General features: G+C 45.8%; 1 protein-coding gene across 19 annotated transcripts in view; it reads left to right on the top strand.

The window, feature by feature from the left end:
• The window catches only part of cacna1db (calcium channel, voltage-dependent, L type, alpha 1D subunit, b), a 497,403-nt gene that overhangs the window by 448,295 nt on the left and 28,099 nt on the right, over positions 1 to 21,009 (top strand). For all 19 annotated transcript variants that reach the window (XM_034171706.1, XM_034171704.1, XM_034171703.1 and 16 more), the window contains 2 exons: positions 17,177 to 17,313; positions 17,625 to 17,741. In XM_034171706.1, coding sequence (XP_034027597.1) covers positions 17,177 to 17,313; positions 17,625 to 17,741 — 254 coding nt within the window. The remainder of the gene's footprint in view (positions 1 to 17,176; positions 17,314 to 17,624; positions 17,742 to 21,009) is intronic.

Below are 21,009 nucleotides of genomic sequence, written 5' to 3'. Positions count from 1 at the left end.
CTAGCTTTACGGAGGGCTTTTTTATAGAGCAACAGACTCTTTTTCCAGGCTAAGTGAAGATCTTCTATGAGGATGTAAAACTATTGACGAGATACTCTATCTCACTTACAGAGTTTAGGTAGCTACTCTGCACTGTGTTGGTATATGGCATTAGAGAACATAAAGAAGGAATCATATCCTTAAACCTAGTTACAGAGCTTTCTGAAAGACTTCTAGTGTAATGAAACTTATTCCCCACTACTGGGTAGTCCATCAGAGTAAATGTAAATGTTATTAAGAAATGATCAGACAAAAGGGAGTTTTCAGGGAATACTGTTAAGTCTTCAATTTCCATACCATAAGTCAGAACAAGATCTAAGATATGATTAAAGTGGTGGGTGGACTCATTTACATTTTGAGCAAAGCCAATTGAGTCTAATAATAGATTAAATGCAGTGTTGAGGCTGTCATTCTCAGCATCTGTGTGGATGTTAAAATCGCCCACTGTAATTATCTTATCTGAGCTAAGCACTAAGTCAGACAAAAGGTCTGAAAATTCACAGAGAAACTCACAGTAACGACCAGGAGGACGATAGATAACAACAAATAAAACTGTTTTTTGGGACTTCCAATTTGGATGGACAAGACTAAGAGTCAAGCTTTCAAATGAATTAAAGCTCTGTCTGGGTTTTTGATTAATTAATAAGCTGGAATGGAAGATTGCTGCTAATCCTCCACCTCGGCCTGTGCTACGAGCATTCTGGCAGTTAGTGTGACTCGGGGGTGTTGACTCATTTAAACTAACATATTCATCCTGCTGTAACCAGGTTTCTGTAAGGCAGAATAAATCAATATGTTGATCCATTATTATATCATTTACTAACAGGGACTTAGAAGAGAGAGACCTAATGTTTAATAGACCACATTTAACTGTTTTAGTCTGTGGTGCAGTTGAAGGTGCTATATTATTTTTTCTTTTTGAATTTTTATGCTTAAATAGATTTTTGCTGGTTATTGGTGGTCTGGGAGCAGACACCATCTCTACGGGGATGGGGTAATGAGGGGATGGCAGGGGGAGAGAAGCTGCAGAGAGGTGTGTAAGACTACAACTCTGCTTCCTGGTCCCAACCCTGGATAGTCACGGTTTGGAGGATTTAAGAAAATTGGCCAGATTTCTAGAAATGAGAGCTGCTCCATCCAAAGTGGGATGGATGCCGTCTCTCCTAACAAGACCAGGTTTTCCCCAGAAGCTTTGCCAATTATCTATGAAGCCCACCTCATTTTTTGGACACCACTCAGACAGTGCGCACGCTGCTAAATGGATCAGAAAAGTTTGCACATTTACAGCACAAAGTCGGTAAAAGAGGAAAATGTACAGCTTACCTTTGATTTGGAGGTGATGATTGTAGAAAGAAAAGCTTGTTGGGGGTCAAATTAGTCCATAATAAATCATAATCCAGAGACAGAACTTTAAATCTGTCTCACACGTCATTGCATGACACAGAGTTACAGAGCTGCAGAAGCATAAATCAGGTTTTAACTTAATTAAATAAATGCTCAGAATTTGTAAATTCATGTAAATTTGATAGCTTAACTATTGTTGTATTTATTTTGATAACACCTGTACCTGGATGTGTTGCTGTATGTGGTTAAACAATTTTTAAAAATGTTGAAAACATTAAAGCTTCATTCAGTAGTTCAGCGTAGTTGGACCCAAAATGGCGCAGTGTTCTACATTGACACCCCCCGACTTCTCATCATATTCTCTGTGACATCTGCGGCCACAATAGGAAAGAAAAAAAAAGTTAATTTTCACTTTTTGTGTTTCGCTATACTTTAGTGTATTTTTGTTATGCATTACTATACGAGGTCTGTCAATAAAGTATAGGTCCTTTTTATTTTTTTCAAAAACTATATGGATTTCATTCATATGTTTTTACGTCAGACATGCTTGAACCCTTGTGCGCATGCATGAGTTTTTCCACGCCTGTCGGTGACGTCATTCGCCTGTGAGCACTCCTTGTGGAGGAGTCGTCCAGCCCCTCGTCGGAATTCCTTTGTCTGAGAAGTTGCTGAGAGACTGGCGCTTTGTTTGATCAAAATTTTTTCTAAACCTGTGAGACACATCGAAGTGGACACGGTTCGAAAAATTAAGCTGGTTTTCGGTGAAAATTTTAATGGCTGATGAGAGATTTTGAGGTGATACTGTCGCTTTAAGGACTTCCTGTTGGAGAAGTGTCGTAACACGGACCCACACCAGCGGGCGCAAATGAACGGACAATGGATAAGAAAAGGAGTAACAATTTAATGTTGTGAAAGAACACAACGGAATACAAACAAGAATAATAATGCCAATTATACACAGGAGGACTGTGGGCAGGCTTGAAGATAGGAAACCTCGGATGAACGAAGAGCCGGGGCCCACACCGCTTCCACCACCAACGGCCTGAAGAACACCGAAGCCGCCAAGCCCTGAGTCCCCAGGTGGTCTCTGTCCTCCGTTGTCGGCCCTGGTACTGCTGGCAGACAAGAAACAGAAGGTGGTGAGTGTGAGTCCTCACACCCAGCAACCTTTACAATTAATTCCTCCGGGAGGGATAACCTCCACCTCCAGGTACGTCTTTACTCGTGCAGCTCCCGTTTGTCCCTCTTCTGGGTCTTCACGGGCATGCGACTGCACACAGAACAATATTAGATAATCAGTAATCACAGCAGAGAAGATTACCTCTAGTCATAGAAGATTTCTCGGCGAGGAGGTGGAGTTGCCGTCCAGCCTTTATGGTGATGGTGATGAGATGAATGAGTGACAGCTGGTGCTGAGGATGAGTGACAGCTGTCACTCCCAGTGGCTCTGGCGCCCTCTTGTGCTTGAAGCCCGCACTCCAAGCAGGGCGCCATCTGGTGGTGGTGGGCCAGCAGTACCTCCTCTTCAGCGGCCCACACAACAGGACCCCCCCCTCAACGGGCGCCTCCTGGCGCCCGACCAGGCTTGTCCGGGTGTCGGTGGTGGAAATCGGCCAGAAGGGCCGGGTCCAGGATGAAGCTCCTCTTCACCCAGGAGCGTTCTTCGGGTCCGTAACCCTCCCAGTCCACCAAGTACTGAAAACCCCGGCCCTTCCGACGGACATCCAGGAGCCGACGAACAGTCCATGCCGGCTCCCCGTCGATGATCCGGGCAGGAGGTGGGTCGGGTCCAGGGGTGCAGAGTGGTGAGGTGTGGTATGGCTTGAGTTTAGAGACATGAAAAACCGGATGGATCCGCAGTGAAGCCGGGAGTGTCAGCTTCACTGCGGCCGGACTGAGGATTTTGGCGATGGGGAATGGCCCAATGAAACGGTCCTTTAGTTTTTGGGATGTCACCTGGAGCGGGATGTCCTTGGTGGATAACCACACCACCTGCCCCGGTTGGTATGCAGGGGCCGGGGAACGCCGGCGATCTGCATGGGTCTTGGCCCTCGTCCGGGCCCGCAACAGGGCAGAGCGGGCGGTCCGCCACACCCGGCGGCACCTCCGCAGGTGGGCCTGGACCGAGGGTACCCCGACCTCTCCCTCCACAAGTGGGAATAATGGGGGCTGGTAGCCCAGACACGCTTCAAAAGGGGAGAGGCCGGTGGCAGATGATACTTGGCTGTTGTGAGCGTACTCGATCCAGGCCAGATGGTTACTCCAGGCCGCCGGGTGCGCGGAGGTGACACAGCGAAGAGCCTGTTCTAGGTCCTGGTTCGCCCGCTCTGCCTGGCCGTTCGTCTGTGGGTGATACCCGGACGAGAGACGTACGGTGGCCCCCAGCTCCTTACAAAAACTCCTCCAGACCTGCGAGGAGAACTGGGGACCACGATCCGAGACGATGTCCGATGGTATCCCATGCAGACGCACGACGTGGTGGACCAGGAGGTCTGCCGTCTCCTGGGCCGTCGGGAGCTTCGGGAGGGCCATGAAGTGGGCCGCCTTGGAGAACCGGTCCACTATCGTCAGTATGGCGGTGTTGCCCTGGGACGGCGGGAGGCCCGTGACGAAGTCCAGGCCGATGTGGGACCAGGGGCGATGAGGCACAGGCAGGGGTTGGAGGAGACCCCTGGTCTTGTGATGGTCCGCCTTGCCCCTGGCACAGGTGGTACAGGCCTGGACGTAGTCCCGGACGTCGGCTTCCAGTGACGCCCACCAGAAGCGCTGCTGGACTACTGCCACGGTCCTACGCACTCCGGGATGACAGGAGAGCTTGGATCCGTGGCAGAAGTCCAAGACGGCAGCCCTAGCCTCTGGTGGGACGTAGAGTTTGTTCCTCGGACCGTCTCCCGGGTCCGGGTTCCTTGCCTGGGCCTCCCGGACGGTCTCCTCCACGTCCCAGGTGAGGGTGGCCACGACAGTGGACTCGGGAAGGATGGTGTCGATGGGGTCCGACAACTCGGCCTTGGCCTCCTCTTCGTGCACCCGGGACAGTGCATCGGATCGTTGATTCCTGGTCCCGGGGCGGTAGGTGATCCGGAAGTCAAAGCGCGCGAAGAACAGGGACCAGCGGGCTTGCCTGGGGTTCAGCCGCTTGGCGGTCCGGATGTACTCCAGGTTCCGGTGGTCCGTAAAAACCGTGAAAGGCCCCGTAGCTCCCTCCAACAGGTGTCTCCACTCTTCCAGAGCCTCCTTCACCGCGAGGAGTTCTCGATTGCCCACGTCATAATTCCGCTCAGCGGGGGTCAACCTGCGGGAATAGTAGGCACAAGGATGGAGAACCTTATCGGACTCCCCGCTCTGGGACAGCACGGCTCCTATTCCTGAGTCTGAGGCGTCCACCTCCACTACAAACTGGCGAGTAGGATCAGGCTGCACCAGAACTGGCGCAGACGAAAATCGGCGTTTCAACTCCTTAAACGCGGCCTCGCACCGGTCCGACCAGGTGAAGGGGACTTTAGTGGAGGTCAGGGCGGTCAGGGGGCTAACAACCTGACTGTAACCCTTAATGAACCTCCTGTAGAAGTTTGCAAAGCCGAGGAACTGTTGCAGCTTCCTACGGCTTTTTGGTTGGGGCCAATCCCTCACCGCCGCAACCTTGGCCGGATCCGGGGCGACGGAGTTGGAGGAGATGATAAACCCCAGGAAGGACAAAGAAGTGCGGTGAAACTCACACTTCTCGCCCTTCACAAACAGCCGGTTTTCTAACAACCGCTGTAGGACCTGACGTACATGCCGGACATGGGTCTCAGAGTCCGGGGAAAAGATGAGTATATCATCCAGATATACGAAGACAAACCGATGCAGGAAGTCCCGCAAGACGTCGTTAACCAATGCTTGGAACGTCGCGGGCGCATTGGTGAGACCAAACGGCATGACCAGGTACTCAAAATGACCTAACGGGGTGTTAAATGCCATCTTCCATTCGTCTCCCTTCCGGATCCGAACTAGGTGGTACGCATTCCTAAGATCGAGTTTGGTGAATATTTTGGCTCCATGCAGGGGTGTGAACACCGAATCCAAGAGGGGCAATGGGTATCGATTGCGAACCGTGATCTCGTTCAATCCCCTGTAATCGATGCATGGACGGAGTCCGCCGTCTTTCTTGCCCACAAAAAAGAAACCAGCACCCATCGGGGAGGTGGAGTTCCGGATCAACCCGGCGGCCAAGGACTCCCGGATGTAGGTCTCCATTGATTCGCGTTCCGGACGTCAGAGGTTGTACAGTCTACTGGACGGGTACTCAACGTCCGGAATCAAATCAATCGCACAATCGTACGGTCGGTGCGGTGGAAGAGTGAGTGCCAGATCTTTGCTGAAGACGTCAGCCAGATCATGGTACTCCACTGGCACCGCCGTCAGATTGGGAGGGATTTTAACCTCCTCCTTAGCCGTGATCCCGGGAGGAACCGAGGATCCTAAACACTCCCGGTGGCAGGTTTCGCTCCACTGCACCACGGCCCCAGACGGCCAATCGATCCGGGGATTGTGCTTCACCATCCAAGGAAAACCCAAAATCACTCGGGAGGTAGAAGGTGTCATGTAAAACACGATCTCCTCCCGGTGATTCCCAGACACAACCAGGGTCACGGGCTGGGTCCGGTGTGTGATTAGCGGGAGTAGAGTGCCATCTAGTGCCCGTACCTTCAAAGGCGAAGGCAGAGCCACTAGAGGGACCCCCACTTCCTTTGCCCATCTGCTATCCAACAGATTCCCTTCGGACCCCGTGTCCACCAGTGCTGGGGCGTGAAGGGTTAAATCCCCACTCAGGATTATCACTGGGATTCGTGCTGATTTGCGGGGTTTCCCCGTGTACATGTTATGGCCCACCCTTAGCCCAGTTTCTAAGGACGGGCGTTGGTGTTTGACCGTTTGGGGCAGTCTTTTAACATGTGTTCACATGAGCCACAGTAAAAACATTCCCCGCGGGCCAGTCTCCTTTGTCTGATATCAGATCTCACTTTGGCCCTGCTCGTGTCCATAGCTTCGTCAGCAGGGGGAGCTGTTGCCACACCGAGCCCACTGGCAATGGAGCGTGGGGACGACGTCACCCTTTCAGACCCGGAAGAGAGAGAGTTACGGCTTGTGCCCGGCCACGCCCCCCGGCCTGCTCCCGACGGTGTTCATTCAAGCGGTTGTCTAAGCGTATAACCAGAGTGACAAGCCCGTCGAAATCCTGCGGTTCGTCCTTAGCCTGTAAATGCTCCTTCAGTACTGGAGACAGTCCGCTTATGAAGGCAGCGCGGAGCGCAACGTCATTCCAACCCGACCTCGCAGCCGCGATGCGGAAGTCGACAGCGTAATCAGCTGTGCTCCGACGCCCCTGTCTCAGTGACAGCAGCACGGTCGAGGCGGTCTCGCCTCTGTTGGGATGATCAAACACATGTTTGAATTCCCGTATAAACCCAGCGTATGACGTCAGGAGCCATGACTTCTGTTCCCAGAGCGCTGTAGCCCAAGCACGTGCCTCACCTCGAAGCAGATTAATTACATAAGCCACCCGGGTGGTGTCTGATGCGTACATAACAGGACGCTGTGCAAAAACGAGCGAACACTGCATTAGGAAGTCTGCGCACGTTTCCACACAGCCTCCGTACGGTTCGGGAGGACTTATGTAAGCTTCAGGGGACGGTGGGGGGGGTAGTTGAACGGCCAGTGGAACATCTACATTAGGCCCCGGGCCAGCAGGAGGAGACACTGCAGCGACGCTCGACTCGCGTGCTTCCACTCTGGCGGTGAGAGCCTCCATCCTCTGATTGAGGATTGCATTTTGCTCGGTTACCAGCTGTAACTGAGCAGTGAAAGCGGTAAGGATTTGCTGCAGATCACTTACCACGCCTCCTGCTGACGCCTGCGCTCCTTGTTCTCCCATTGGCTGTTCAAGCTGTGGTTGACGCCCCTCGGGATCCATGACGAATGGCCGAGAAATCCTGTTGGGGAAGTGTCGTAACACGGACCCACACCAGGGGGCACAAATGAACGGACAATGGATAAGAAAAGGAGTAACAATTTAATGTTGTGAAAGAACACAACGGAATACAAACAAGAATAATAATGCCAATTATACACAGGAGGACTGTGGGCAGGCTTGAAGATAGGAAACCTCGGATGAACGAAGAGCCGGGGCCCACACCGCTTCCACCACCAACGGCCTGAAGAACACCGAAGCCGCCAAGCCCTGAGTCCCCAGGTGGTCTCTGTCCTCCGTTGTCGGCCCTGGTACTGCTGGCAGACAAGAAACAGAAGGTGGTGAGTGTGAGTCCTCACACCCAGCAACCTTTACAATTAATTCCTCCGGGAGGGATAACCTCCACCTCCAGGTACGTCTTTACTCGTGCAGCTCCCGTTTGTCCCTCTTCTGGGTCTTCACGGGCATGCGACTGCACACAGAACAATATTAGATAATCAGTAATCACAGCAGAGAAGATTACCTCTAGTCGTAGAAGATTTCTCGGCGAGGAGGTGGAGTTGCCGTCCGGCCTTTATGGTGATGGTGATGAGATGAATGAGTGACAGCTGGTGCTGAGGATGAGTGACAGCTGTCACTCCCAGTGGCTCTGGCGCCCTCTTGTGCTTGAAGCCCGCACTCCAAGCAGGGCGCCATCTGGTGGTGGTGGGCCAGCAGTACCTCCTCTTCAGCGGCCCACACAACACTTCCCATGGTGCGAGACGTCGCGCAGCGCTCTCAGGCGCCGTCGTCAGCCTGTTTCAAGCTGAAAACCTCCACATTTCAGGCTCTATTGATCCAGGACGTCGTGAGAGAACAGAGAAGTTTCAGAAGAAGTCGGTTTCAGCATTTTATCCGGATATTCCACTGTTAAAGGAGATTTTTTTAATGAAAGACGTGCGGGCGGATTGCAGCGTCGGCTCGCAGCCACCGCGACGCTCCGCCACAGGAAAAACACCTCCGTTGGAAGCCTTAAGGACAAGTTGGAACATGTCCAACTGTTAAACAATTTCTCATATACTCACTCCACTGAAAGCCATCAAAAGCTGCCTGGATTTTACAAATGGTTATCAACACGGTGTTTTTCCTGTGCCGCCGCACCACGCCGGCTGCGTCCCGACGCGCGGACCCGTCCGCACGTCTTTCATTAAAAAAATCTCCTTTAACAGTGGAATATCTGGATAAAATGCTGAAATCGACTTCTTCTGAAACTTCAATGTTCTCTCACGATGTCCTGGATCAATAGAGCCTGAAATGTGGAGGTTTTCAGCTTGAAACAGGCTGACGACTGTGCCTGAGAGCGTTGCACGACGTCTCGCTCCGTGAGAAGTCCTTAAAGCGACAGTATCACCTCAAAATCTCTCATCAGCCGTTAAAATTTTCACCGAAAACCAGCTTAATTTTTCAAACCGTGTCCACTTCGATGTGTCTCACAGGTTTAGAAAAAATTTTGATCAAACAAAGCGCCAGTCTCTCAGCAACTTCTCAGACAAAGGAATTCTGACGAGGGGCTGGACGACTCTTCCCACAAGGAGTGCTCACAGGCGAATGACGTCACCGACAGGTGTGGAAAAACTCACGCATGCGCACGAGGGTTCAAGCATGTCTGACGTAAAAACATATGAATGAAATCCATATAGTTTTTGAAAAAAATAAAAAGGACCTATACTTTATTGACAGCCCTTGTACAAACAAGTCAAATCAAAGCAGGAACCAGTTCCTCAAAATAGCTATTTTAGGGGTCCTTTTAGTGTCTTGTGAGGTCAGAGGTCATGTGACCAATAGATTGGTGTTTTAACATTAACCATATGTGTATCCTGAACAAAATAATAGGAATAGCTATATTGAATATCCCCTATTGATGAGCACTGGGCCAAAAGTTGGCCTTTTCCTCTGACCTTCACTTTTAAATGATTCTTCGCAAAATCCAGTCACTTTGACCTTACCTGACCCTTAGTCATACCCCCAATGTAGGTCCAAATCTGATTGAAACCCTTTGAGTTACATTATTCACATATAAACAAACTTACAGGATAGAAAACGATAACTATCAAGATGTGCATGTGTGGGTGATTCTTAGACTACGGGCACTTATGTCCTTTGATCATATTGTATGAAAAACAGAAAAAAGGGGAAATTTCACACTTTTATAGTTATCTTTACAATGAAAGTGTGTTAAGAAATTTGTTCTAGTAGTCTATGATGACTTTTTCACCTTTTTTCAGCATCATTATATGCAAATATTGCTGTTTTGTGCTTATCCCACACCCAGACTTTTGATCTTCAATGATGAAAATGAATGGTAAAGAAACGTTTTTTCTAATGTTTCAAAATATCTCTGAATAAAATATCAGTAAAATAATCAAAACATAATTGGGGTATTCAATGTCATACAACTGTTGTGATTTTTTTTAAACAAAATGTAGTTGTCCCACACTATTGCCGTAATTTCCACCACAACACTAATGTCCCTTTAAACAGTTTGTATGAAAGATTGTTTGGGTAGTTTCTATGGAGATAAACAGTGACATCAGAGCACATGTATATAGCGCCAAATCACAACAAACAGTTGCCCCAAGGCACTTTATATTGTAAGGCAATGGTGTGGTGGAAATTACATTTACAAGGCCAATAGTGCCCGTAGTTAAAGAATCACCCGTGTATAAATTGCTGATTGACCACTTTGGTGTTTGGTTACAATCTGCTGAAAGGTTACATTACCGGAGTAAACCAAGTTCCCAATAATTTCCTGAGTGTTCTTTGTTTCAGTTCAGGCAAAATTCACCCTTATTCAAAAAAATTGTGTTGTAGACGGAGTCTGTGCTGCGTGCAATCCCACAATGCAGTTCACACAGGTCCATTAGAATATTGCACCACACACATTGCTTCATCGCAGCACAACCGGTGACCTCTACAAATTCACACACCAGGGTACAAATCAGATCATCACAGAGATGAAAAATGCACAACAAATGAGTCAGGAATCGAAGCCTGTATTTGTTCCACCCCTGATGCAGCCTGTGTTTTGCCTTTAGTCTTTCTCCCGTCTGCTTCAGCACGTTGCTATCTGAGTGAATCAGAGCCGCGCTGCGCATGGCAGCTTGTATGTGTAGATGGCGCAGCTTCCTGTCTGGCTGAGTGTTGGTCTGTAGACGTTAGACCTTAATCTTGCTTCTTGTGCTTGTTGCTGTAAAGCAAGTTGTTTTTCTTGGATTGGAGAGAGAAAAAAGTGTTGATTGCTGTTTATGTAGTTGAATGTGCTTTTGCAGTTTGGTAGACTTTTTAAAATCTGCTCCAGACATATTTGTAGTCACACGCTCTGCTATTAAATAGAAAATGGTGATGTTTTGATGCACGGCATGCATGAGCATCAGCAGTTTTTTTGTGGGTTGAGTTTTGTTGCTGCAAAAGCCATGAGAGCTGCAGATAGAGATGTTATCTACTGAGGGGTTCAAATCTGCTTCGCTCATCATGTGCACACTCTCACAGGTTTTCAAACAGCAGTTCTGAAATCGATCAGAGCGACTGACACTGAGAATTATATTAAAACCACAACTTGAGTTTAACAAACGTTCTTCAGTAGAAAGAACAGCGGGAGCTAATTTTTATAAGTCATTACGTTTATTTTTCTGTTTCTGATAAATATGAAGCAGTATTTTGGGTTTTGTTGTCGTTTTTATTTGTGATATTTGGGCAGTAAGGATTTCCAGCATTATGGATATTTTATTGTCAACTTAAAAAAAAATAGTCTTGGCTTTAAAGATGTCGTCCCTTTTGATTTAATTATTTTAAGATTCGAGATTTTAAGATTTTGAGATTCTATGGCAATATAGTGAATTTACTTCTTCAGATCTTGCAGACGACACAAAGAAGGAAGTACAGTAGTGTTCAGAATAATAGTAGTGCTATGTGACTAAAAAGATTAATCCAGGTTTTGTGTTGTGAAAGTGTAGTGACACGGACCCACAACAGGGGGCGCAAATGAACGGTCAATAGATGAGCCAAAAAAGTAACAATTTAATGTTGTGAAGGTGCACAACGAATACACAGACAATCTCAGAAGCTGATAACAGTCAATCCACAAAGGTGACGTGTGGGCAGGCTCGAGGATAGAAGACGTCTGTCCTAAGAAGAGCCGGAACCACACGATTTCCGCCGCCACCGAACCTGGTGAATACTGGAGCCGCCAAGTCCCGAATTCCCAGGTGATCACCGTCCCCGACTGTCGGATCTGGTACTGCTGGTGAAGAACAAAGACAGTCAAGTGTGGGTGTGTGTACACCCCGTAACAACGGTGGGAATGCCACCTCCACCTCTAACACACACTCGTGCAGTGTCTGAGTAACCACTTATCTGACGGGACGTAGGACGAAACAGTCACGACCCACGCCGGTCCTCTGGTTGACAGCTGCAACACAATAGCTCTTGGAATCAATTAATACAGGCAGAGAAGTTACCTCCATAGAAGTACGATATCTCGGCAACGAGGTGGAGATGACGTCTGGTCTTTATGGAGTGAGATGATGTAGAGTAGATGGGTGACAGCTGTCAAGAGATAATTAGTGACAGCTGTCACCCTCGGCTGTATCCGTGGCGGCAGCGCCCTCTCGTGCCTGAAGCCCGCACTTCAGGCAGGGCGCCCTCTGGTGGTGGGCCAGCAGTGCCTCCTCTTCTGGCGGCCCACACAACATTTTGAGTATATTTCTTATTGTTAGATGGGAAACAAGGTACCAGTAGATTCAGTAGATTCTCACAAATCCAACAAGACCAAGCATTCATGATATGCACACTCTTAAGGCTATGAAATTGGGCTATTAGTAAAAAAATAAAGTAGAAAAGGGGATGTTCACAATAATAGTAGTGTGGCATTCAGTCAGTGAGTTCGTCAGTTTTGTGGAACAAACAGGTGTGAATCAGGTGTCCCCTATTTAAGGATGAAGCCAGCACCTGTTGAACATGCTTTTCTCTTTGAAAGCCTGAGGAAAATGGGACGTTCAAGACATTGTTCAGAAGAACAGTGTAGTTTGATTAAAAAGTTGATTGGAGAGGGGAAAACTTATACGCAGGTGCAAAAAATTATAGGCTGTTCATCTACAATGATCTCCAATGCTTTAAAATGGACAAAAAAAACAGAGACGCGTGGAAAAAAAATGGACAACAACCATCAAAATGGATAGAAGAATAACCAGAATGGCAAAGGCTCACCCATTGATCAGCTCCAGGATGATCAAAGACAGTCTGGAGTTACCTGTAAGTGCTGTGACAGTTAGAAAACGCCTGTGTGAAGCTAATTTATTTGCAAGAATCCTCCGCAAAGTCCCTCTGTTAAATAAAAGACGTGCAGAAGAGGTTACAATTTGCCAAAGAACACATCAATTGGCCTAAAGAGAAATGGAGGAATATTTTGTGGACTGATGAAAGTAAAATTGTTCTTTTTGGGTCCAAGGGCCGCAGACAGTTTGTGAGACGACCCCCAAACTCTGAATTCAAGCCACAGTTCACAGTGAAGACAGTGAAGCATGGTGGTGCAAGCATCATGATATGGGCATGTTTCTCCTACTATGGTGTTGGGCCTATCACATACCAGCTATCACGGATCAGTTTGGATATGTCAAAATACTTGAAGAGGTCACGTTGCCTTATGCTGAAGAGGACATGCCCTTGAAATGGGTGTTTCAACAAGACAATGACCCCAAGCACACTAGTAAACCAGCAAAATCTTGGTTCCAAACCAACAAAATTAATGCCTCACAGAAGTGAAGAAATCATGAAAAACTGTGGTTATACAACTAAATACTAGTTTAGTGATTCACAGGATTGCTAAAAAAGCAGTTTGAACATAATAGTTTTGAGTTTGTAGCGTCAACAGCAGATGCTACTATTATTGTGAACACCCCCTTTTCTACTTTTTTTTTTTACTACAACCCCTCGCAAAAATTATGGAATCACCGGCCTCGGAGGATGTTCATTCAGTTGTTTAATTTTGTAGAAAAAAGCAGATCACAAACATGACACAAAACTAAAGTCATTTGAAATGGCAACTTTCTGGCTTTAAGAAACACTATAAGAAATCAAATCAAATCAAAATCAAATCAATTTTATTTATATAGCGCCAAATCACAACAAACAGTTGCCCCAAGGCAAAAATCAGGAAAAAAAAATTGTGGCAGTCAGTAACGGTTGCTTTTTTAGACCAAGCAGAGTGGAAAAAAATATAGAATCACTCAATTCTGAGGAAAAAATTATGGAATCATGAAAAACAAAAGAACGCTCCAACACATCACTACTATTTTGTTGCACCACCTCTGGCTTTTATAACAATCAATCAATTCAATCAGTTTTTTTATATAGCGCCAAATCACAACAAACAGTTTCCCCAAGATGCTTTATATTGTAAGGCAAGGCCATACAATAATTATGTAAAACCCCAACAGTCAAAACGACCCCCTGTGAGCAAGCACTTGGCGACAGTGGGAAGGAAAAACTCCCTTTTAACAGGAAGAAACCTCCAGCAGAACCAGGCTCAGGGAGGGGCAGTCTTCTGCTGGGACTGGTTGGGGCTGAGGGAGAGAACCAGGAAAAAGACATGCTGTGGAGGGGAGCAGAGATCGATCACTAATGATTAAATGCAGAGTGGTGCATACAGAGCAAAAAGAGAAAGAAACAATGCATCATGGGAACCCCCCAGCAGTCTACGTCTATAGCAGCATAACTAAGGGATGGTTCAGGGTCACCTGATCCAGCCCTAACTGTAAGCTTTAGCAAAAAGGAAAGTTTTAAGCCTAATCTTAAAAGTAGAGAGGGTGTCTGTCTCCCTGATCTGAATTGGGAGCTGGTTCCACAGGAGAGGAGCCTGAAAGCTGAAGGCTCTGCCTCCCATTCTACTCTTACAAACCCTAGGAACTACAAGTAAGCCTGCAGTCTGAGAGTGAAGCGCTCTATTGGGGTGATATGGTACTACGAGGTCCCTAAGATAAGATGGGACCTGATTATTCAAAACCTTATAAGTAAGAAGAAGAATTTTAAATTCTATTCTAGAATTAACAGGAAGCCAATGAAGAGAGGCCAATATGGGTGAGATATGCTCTCTCCTTCTAGTCCCCGTCAGTACTCTAGCTGCAGCATTTTGAATTAACTGAAGGCTTTTTAGGGAACTTTTAGGACAACCTGATAATAATGAATTACAATAGTCCAGCCTAGAGGAAATAAATGCATAAATTAGTTTTTCAGCATCACTCTGAGACAAGACCTTTCTGATTTTAGAGATATTGCGTAAATGCAAAAAAGCAGTCCTACATATTTGTTTAATATGCGCTTTGAATGACATATCCTGATCAAAATGACTCCAAGATTTCTCACAGTATTACTAGAGGTCAGGGTAATGCCATCCAGAGTAAGGATCTGGTTAGACACCATGTTTCTAAGATTTGTGGGGCCAAGTACAATAACTTCAGTTTTATCTGAGTTTAAAAGCAGGAAATTAGAGGTCAACCATGTCTTTATGTCTGTAAGACAATCCTGCAGTTTAGCTAATTGGTGTGTGTCCTCTGGCTTCATGGATAGATAAAGCTGGGTATCATGCTGCATCATAACAGCTTGCAGTCTCTGAGGTATGGACTTCATGAATGTCAAACAGTCATCTTCATCAATCTGGCTCCAACTTTCTCTGATTGCTGTTTGCCAGATCAGCATTGCAGGTTGGAGACTATGTGACCCTATGTGTCTTTTTTCAAGGAATGTTTTCACGGTTTTTGCTCTATGGCAAGATGCATTATCATCTTGAAAAATGATTTCATCATCCCCAAATATCCTGTCAATTGATGGGATAAGAAAAGTGTCCAAAATATCAATGTAAGCTTGTGCATTTATTGATGATGTAATGACAGCCATCTCCCCAGTGCCTTTACCTGACATGCAGCCCCACATCATCAATGACTGTGGAAATTTACATGTTCTCTTCAGGCAGTCATCTTTATAAATCTCATTGGAACGGCACCAAACAAAAGTTCCAGCATCATCACCTTGCCCAATGCAGATTCGAGATTCATCACTGAATATGACTTTCATCCAGTCATCCACAGTCCACGATTGCTTTTCCTTAGCCCATTGTAACCTTGTTTTTTTCTGTTTAGGTGTTAATGATGGCTTTCGTTTAGCTTTTCTGTATGTAAATCCCATTTCCTTTAGGCGGTATCTTACAGTTCGGTCACAGACATTGACTCCAGTTTCCTCCCATTCGTTCCTCATTTGTTTTGTTGTGTATTTTTGATTTTTGAGACATATTGCTTTAAGTTTTCTGTCTTGACGATTTGATGTCTTCCTTGGTCTACCAGTATGTTTGCCTTTAACAACCTTCCCATGTCGTTTGTATTTGGTCCAGAGTTTAGACACAGCTGACTGTGAATAGCCAACATCTTTTGCAACATTGCGTGATGATTTACCCTCTTTTAAGAGTTTGATAATCCTCTCCTTTGTTTCAATTGACATCTCTCGTGTTGGAGCCATGATTCATGTCAGTCCACTTGGTGCAACAGCTCTCCAAGGTGTAATCACTCCTTTTTAGATGCAGACTAACGAGCAGATCTGATTTGATGCAGATGTTAGTTTTGGGGATGAAAATTTACAGGGTGATTCCATAATTTATTCCTCAGAATTGAGTGAGTCCATATTTTTTTCCCTCTGCTTGGTCTAAAAAAGTAACCGTTACTGACTGCCACAATTTTTTTTTCCTGATTTCTTATAGTGTTTCTTAAAGCCAGAGAAGTTGCCATTTGAAGTGACTTTAGTTTTGTGTCATGTCTGTGATCTGCTTTTTTTCTACAAAATTAAACAACTGAATGAACATCCTCCGAGGCCGGTGATTCCATAATTATTGCCAGGGGTTGTAAGAGCCCAATTTCATAGCCTTAAGAGTGTGCATATCATGAATGCTTGGTCTTGTTTGATTTGTGAGAATCTACTGAATCTACTGGTACCTTGTTTCTCATGTAACAATAAGAAATATACTCAAAACCTGGATTAATCTTTTGAGTCACATAGCACTACTATTATTCTGAACACTAGTGTACTTGCACAAAGTTCAAAGGTCATGCTGTAGTCAGTGGAAACAGAGACTTTCCAACTTACGATGAAAAATACTTTTCATAAAGCTACGATAGAATATTCTTTTCCCAGCGTCTCATTTTGGCAAATAAAGTGAAACATGAACTAACTCATGAACACATCAGACTTATTTGAGTGTTGTCTCACCTGTCCAGCAAATACCCAGGAAAATATTATTTTATTTTTTATTTGTCCAGATTTTATCCGGCATTCTTCCCAACAGGATTTCTGCTAGCTTGTGTTTACTAGCTGGGTCCATCGCTGTCATCCTGGTTCCATTTTGCATCCCCCCATTTTTTGTACTTTTAGTCACAAATGGTCTGTCACATTTCTTCAGCTCCATGAGGCAAACATTGGATCCTGGTGTCATGGCATCTTTTCATTAGTTTTACCCATGTGGTTCAAAATTTAAATTTTTTTCCAAACAAGGAAAATGTTTGAGCAGATTTGGCGATATAAACTGTGAATCCTTTATTTGAGGGTGATTCTGTTGTGTTTTGATATTGGGATAAATAATTGTTGGACTTGAGCTTTGGTGCTTTTAATCAATTTTGAGGATCAGTTGTGTTTGGTTTGACAGATGAAGATCTAACTTTTGAAATATTCTGTACTCTGGTACGTCTTGGCGTGGAATTATTTTTGACGTTCATGCACGTTGGCGTTGATCGGGGAGGCTTTGGTGTGTCTGGTCTGTTCACTCAGATGACGAGGTAACAGTGGGGAAGTTCTATGCCACCTTCCTGATACAGGACTACTTCAGGAAGTTCAAGAGGCGCAAAGAGCAAGGGCTTGTCGGACAGCGCTCATGGGAGAGGCTTAACGCCACCTTGGCTCTTCAGGTGAGTCAACAACCAAATCAAGAATCTAGTGTGGCTACAAAATATTGAGAATCTTGACACAGAGTTTTCTTGTCAACCATCTTCAAAATCTTTTGTATTTGTTTGGTTCTGACCTGCGGTGTTCCACAGTTCCTCTAAACTGTTTCACGTTTGTTGTTTTGCTTCAGTTTCATGTGTCACTGTAGTTTTCCTGGCTACTGTTTATTCTGAGCAGACTCCTTGTATTTTCCTTATCTGACAACATTTTGAAACATTAGAAACCTGTAAAGTCTCAGTCAAGCTTAGTGTTATAGTTTCTGTCGTCCCTGCAGGCTGGTCTGCGCACGCTGCACGATATTGGCCCAGAGATCCGTCGAGCCATATCATGTGATCTACAGGAGGAGGGGCTAGTAGATGCTACTGGGGAGGAAGAGGAGGAAATTTACAGGGTAACCATCTGCAGTGTATGATCTCCTGTTGTCCTGATTCTAATTAAAAAATACAGTTGTATGTAAAAGTTTGTGCACCCCTGATGATTTCCATGATTTTCCTTTATAAATCGCTGGTTGTTTGGATCAGCAATTTCAGTTAAATATATCATACAGCAGACAAACTATGTCTCGACGCGGGTTGAGGAGCGGACCCGCGTCTGACGGAACCCAGCACTAAAATAACCAGAAAGCGGTTCCAATAACAAAACAATTTATTTGTGTCACCCTCTGGTGCAAAACAAAGTGTATAAACAAAAGATGCGTCAGTCTGGTGGAGTGAAGGCTGGCACGCTCTCCAGCGCCTAATAGGATCGAAGCCCGGCGCTTCTGGACTCACTTTTACCGCCAAACACCCCCCAGGTGGACACGACAAACCGACTCTCTGCGAAGGATAGAAGAGGTGAGGTAAGTCAGCAGTTACAAGCAATATCCTTCAAAAGGCACACACTATCAGCAACACATTCAGGTCTGTATTTAAGCTTTATGTAAATGAGCAGCTTCTCACAACAGGTGGAGGATCAGTTGTCCGCACGCCACAGCAGTGAGAAGCGAGCTGCACAATTCTCATCACAATTCAAATATACTGCTTAACAAAATACCAAGTTACTATCAACAAGTAGTCAAACAATTAATCACCTCTGATGTGTGCTGACAGCATGTGTCCCTCACCCTTCCTGCTTCACAGGCACGATGTGTCAAACCCAGGCGCGGTCCTCAGCGTCTCACAAACGAACATCACAAGGTCGAGTTCCCGGCAATTCTGCTTGAATCACACATGGCTTAAATGCAGAACGCCATCTCATTATCTGCTTCAGCTGAAAGTCTTTAAGGTTGCATGTGAGCACCATCCACAGGTGCTGCACATAATGTTGATGAGGGTGAAGGACTCTTCAGCCAGCACCTTCTCCACAGACAAATCAGTTTTCATACCACCTGGAGAGCAAAGAAAAGAAAAGAACACCAAAATGTCCAGCCACACACCCCCAACACAAACACTGATATTTGAGAAGTGAAATGAAGTTTATGGGTTTTACAGAAAGTATTCAATAATTATTTAAACAAAATTAGGCAGGTGCATAAATTTGGGCACCCAAACAGAAAAGATACATCAATATTTAGTAGATCCTCCTTTTGCAGAAATAACAGCCTCTAAATGCTTCCTATAGCTTCCAATGACAGTCTGGATTCTGGTTGAAGGTATTTTGGACCATTCTTCTTTACAAAACATCTCAGGTTTGTTGGTTTCTGAGCATAGACAACCCGCTTAAAATCACACCACGGATTTTCAATAATATTCAGGTCTGGGGACTGAGATGGCCATTCCAGAACGTTGTACGTGGTCTGTCCATAAATTAACAGTCCTTTTTATTTTTTTTAAAAACTATATGGATTTCATTCATATGTTTTTACGTCAGACATGCTTGAACCCTCGTGCGCATGCGTCAGTTTTTCCATGCCTGTCGGTGACGTCATTCGCCTGTAGAGGACAAGTTGGGACATGTCTATCTCGGCTTTCAGTGCTTACCAGTCGAGTGAGTATAAAAGAACTTGTGGAGAGCTGGACATGTCCCAACTTGTCCTCTAACACTCCGAAACGGAGGTGTTCCTTTGTCTCGCTTCATCAGCGAATCGGTCGTGATGCGCGAAGCCTCCGCGCGGCTTTCCATGACAAAATCTCTTGTTAAAAGTGAAATCTGCCGGAAAATGGCTGATGTCCAGGTCTTGTGATAACCAGAGAAAGAGCACACGACAGTCTCATATCCACAGAGCCATCCGCTTAGAAATGATCCAGTGGTTTGTGCCGCGTCGTCGCAGGTCGGAGCGCGGCACACCGACCGTCCTTAAAGGGGTCCTGAAAGCTGTAGTTAAAATCCTTATTCTCTGTGAAGCCCGTAAAATTTTCAATGAAAGCCAGATAAATTTTTTGAATGGTTTCTAGGTGCCAGTCTCTAACAGCTTCTGAAAAAAATTCTGATGGAAAAAAAGTCCTTTTCATTCCGCCATTTCCAGACAATGAAAATCCGACGAGGGGGCGGGACCACTCCTTCCACAAGGCGTGCTCACAGGTGAATGACGTCACCGACAGGCGTGGAAAAACTCACGCATGCGCACGACGGTTCAAGCATGTCTGACGTAAAAACATATGAATGAAATCCATATAGTTTTTTAAAAAAATAAAAAGGTACGATACTTTATGGACAGACCTCGTACTTGTTCCTCTGCATGAATGCCTTAGTAGATTTTGAGCAGTGTTTACCCAGACAGCAAATACATCCGGGCCGGATGTAGTCCAACATCAGCATCTGGTACCAATCCTGAAAACAGATCCGGTCCAGACAGTTTTTGCACCCTGGCCCAGATCCGGCACGGCTCCGCTTTACAGTTGTGGAACAGATCCAGACCAGATCTGAACTGGATCCGCAAAATACTAACCGTTTACAGACCATATCTGGCACGGATCTGGGTCCGCATCACAGCACCGTGGCAGGAACATGGGGCATAACGATAAGCAATTTTATCTGCACTCGTTATGCCCCATGTTCCTGCCACGGTGCTGTGATGCGGACCCAGATCCGTGCCAGATATGGTCTGTAAACGGTTAGTATTTTGCGGATCCAGTTCAGATCTGGTCTGGATCTGTTCCACAACTGTAAAGTGGAGCCATGCCGGATCTGGGCCAGGGTGCAAAAACCCCACAGCATGATGGAACCATCTCCCAATTTTACTGTAGGTAGCAAGTGTTTTTCTTGGAATGCTGTGTTCTTTTTCAGACATGTATACCGCCCCTTTCGTGGTGTGTTTGCCATGCGTATGTGAAATTGCTTCAGGAAGGTCATCTGCTGTAAAACTTGTGCAGATCTATACTGGACCTGCTAGGGTGACCTTAAACAAACGGGTCCAGATGCAGCATGTGTATAAAAATAATTGTGTATTGGGATCTTTATTATCAGATAGCAAAAGTTACGGGTGATTCTTTAACTACGGGCACTATTGGCCTTGTAAATGTAATTTCCACCACACCATTGCCTTACAATATAAAGCGCCTTGGGGCAACTGTTTGTTGTGATTTGGCGCTATATACATGTGCTCTGATGTCACTGTTTATCTCCATAGACACTACCCAAACAATCTTTCATACAAACTGTTTAAAGGGACATTACAGTGTTGTGGTGGAAATTACAGCAATAGTGTGGGACAACTACATTTTGTTTAAAAAATCACAACA

Source organism: Thalassophryne amazonica, chromosome 6 (assembly GCF_902500255.1).
Source record: "Thalassophryne amazonica chromosome 6, fThaAma1.1, whole genome shotgun sequence".
In the NCBI taxonomy this organism is placed as follows: Eukaryota; Metazoa; Chordata; class Actinopteri; order Batrachoidiformes; family Batrachoididae; genus Thalassophryne; species Thalassophryne amazonica.
The sequence above is the reverse complement of the archived record's forward strand: the minus strand, read 5'-3'. Positions and strand labels throughout refer to the sequence as shown.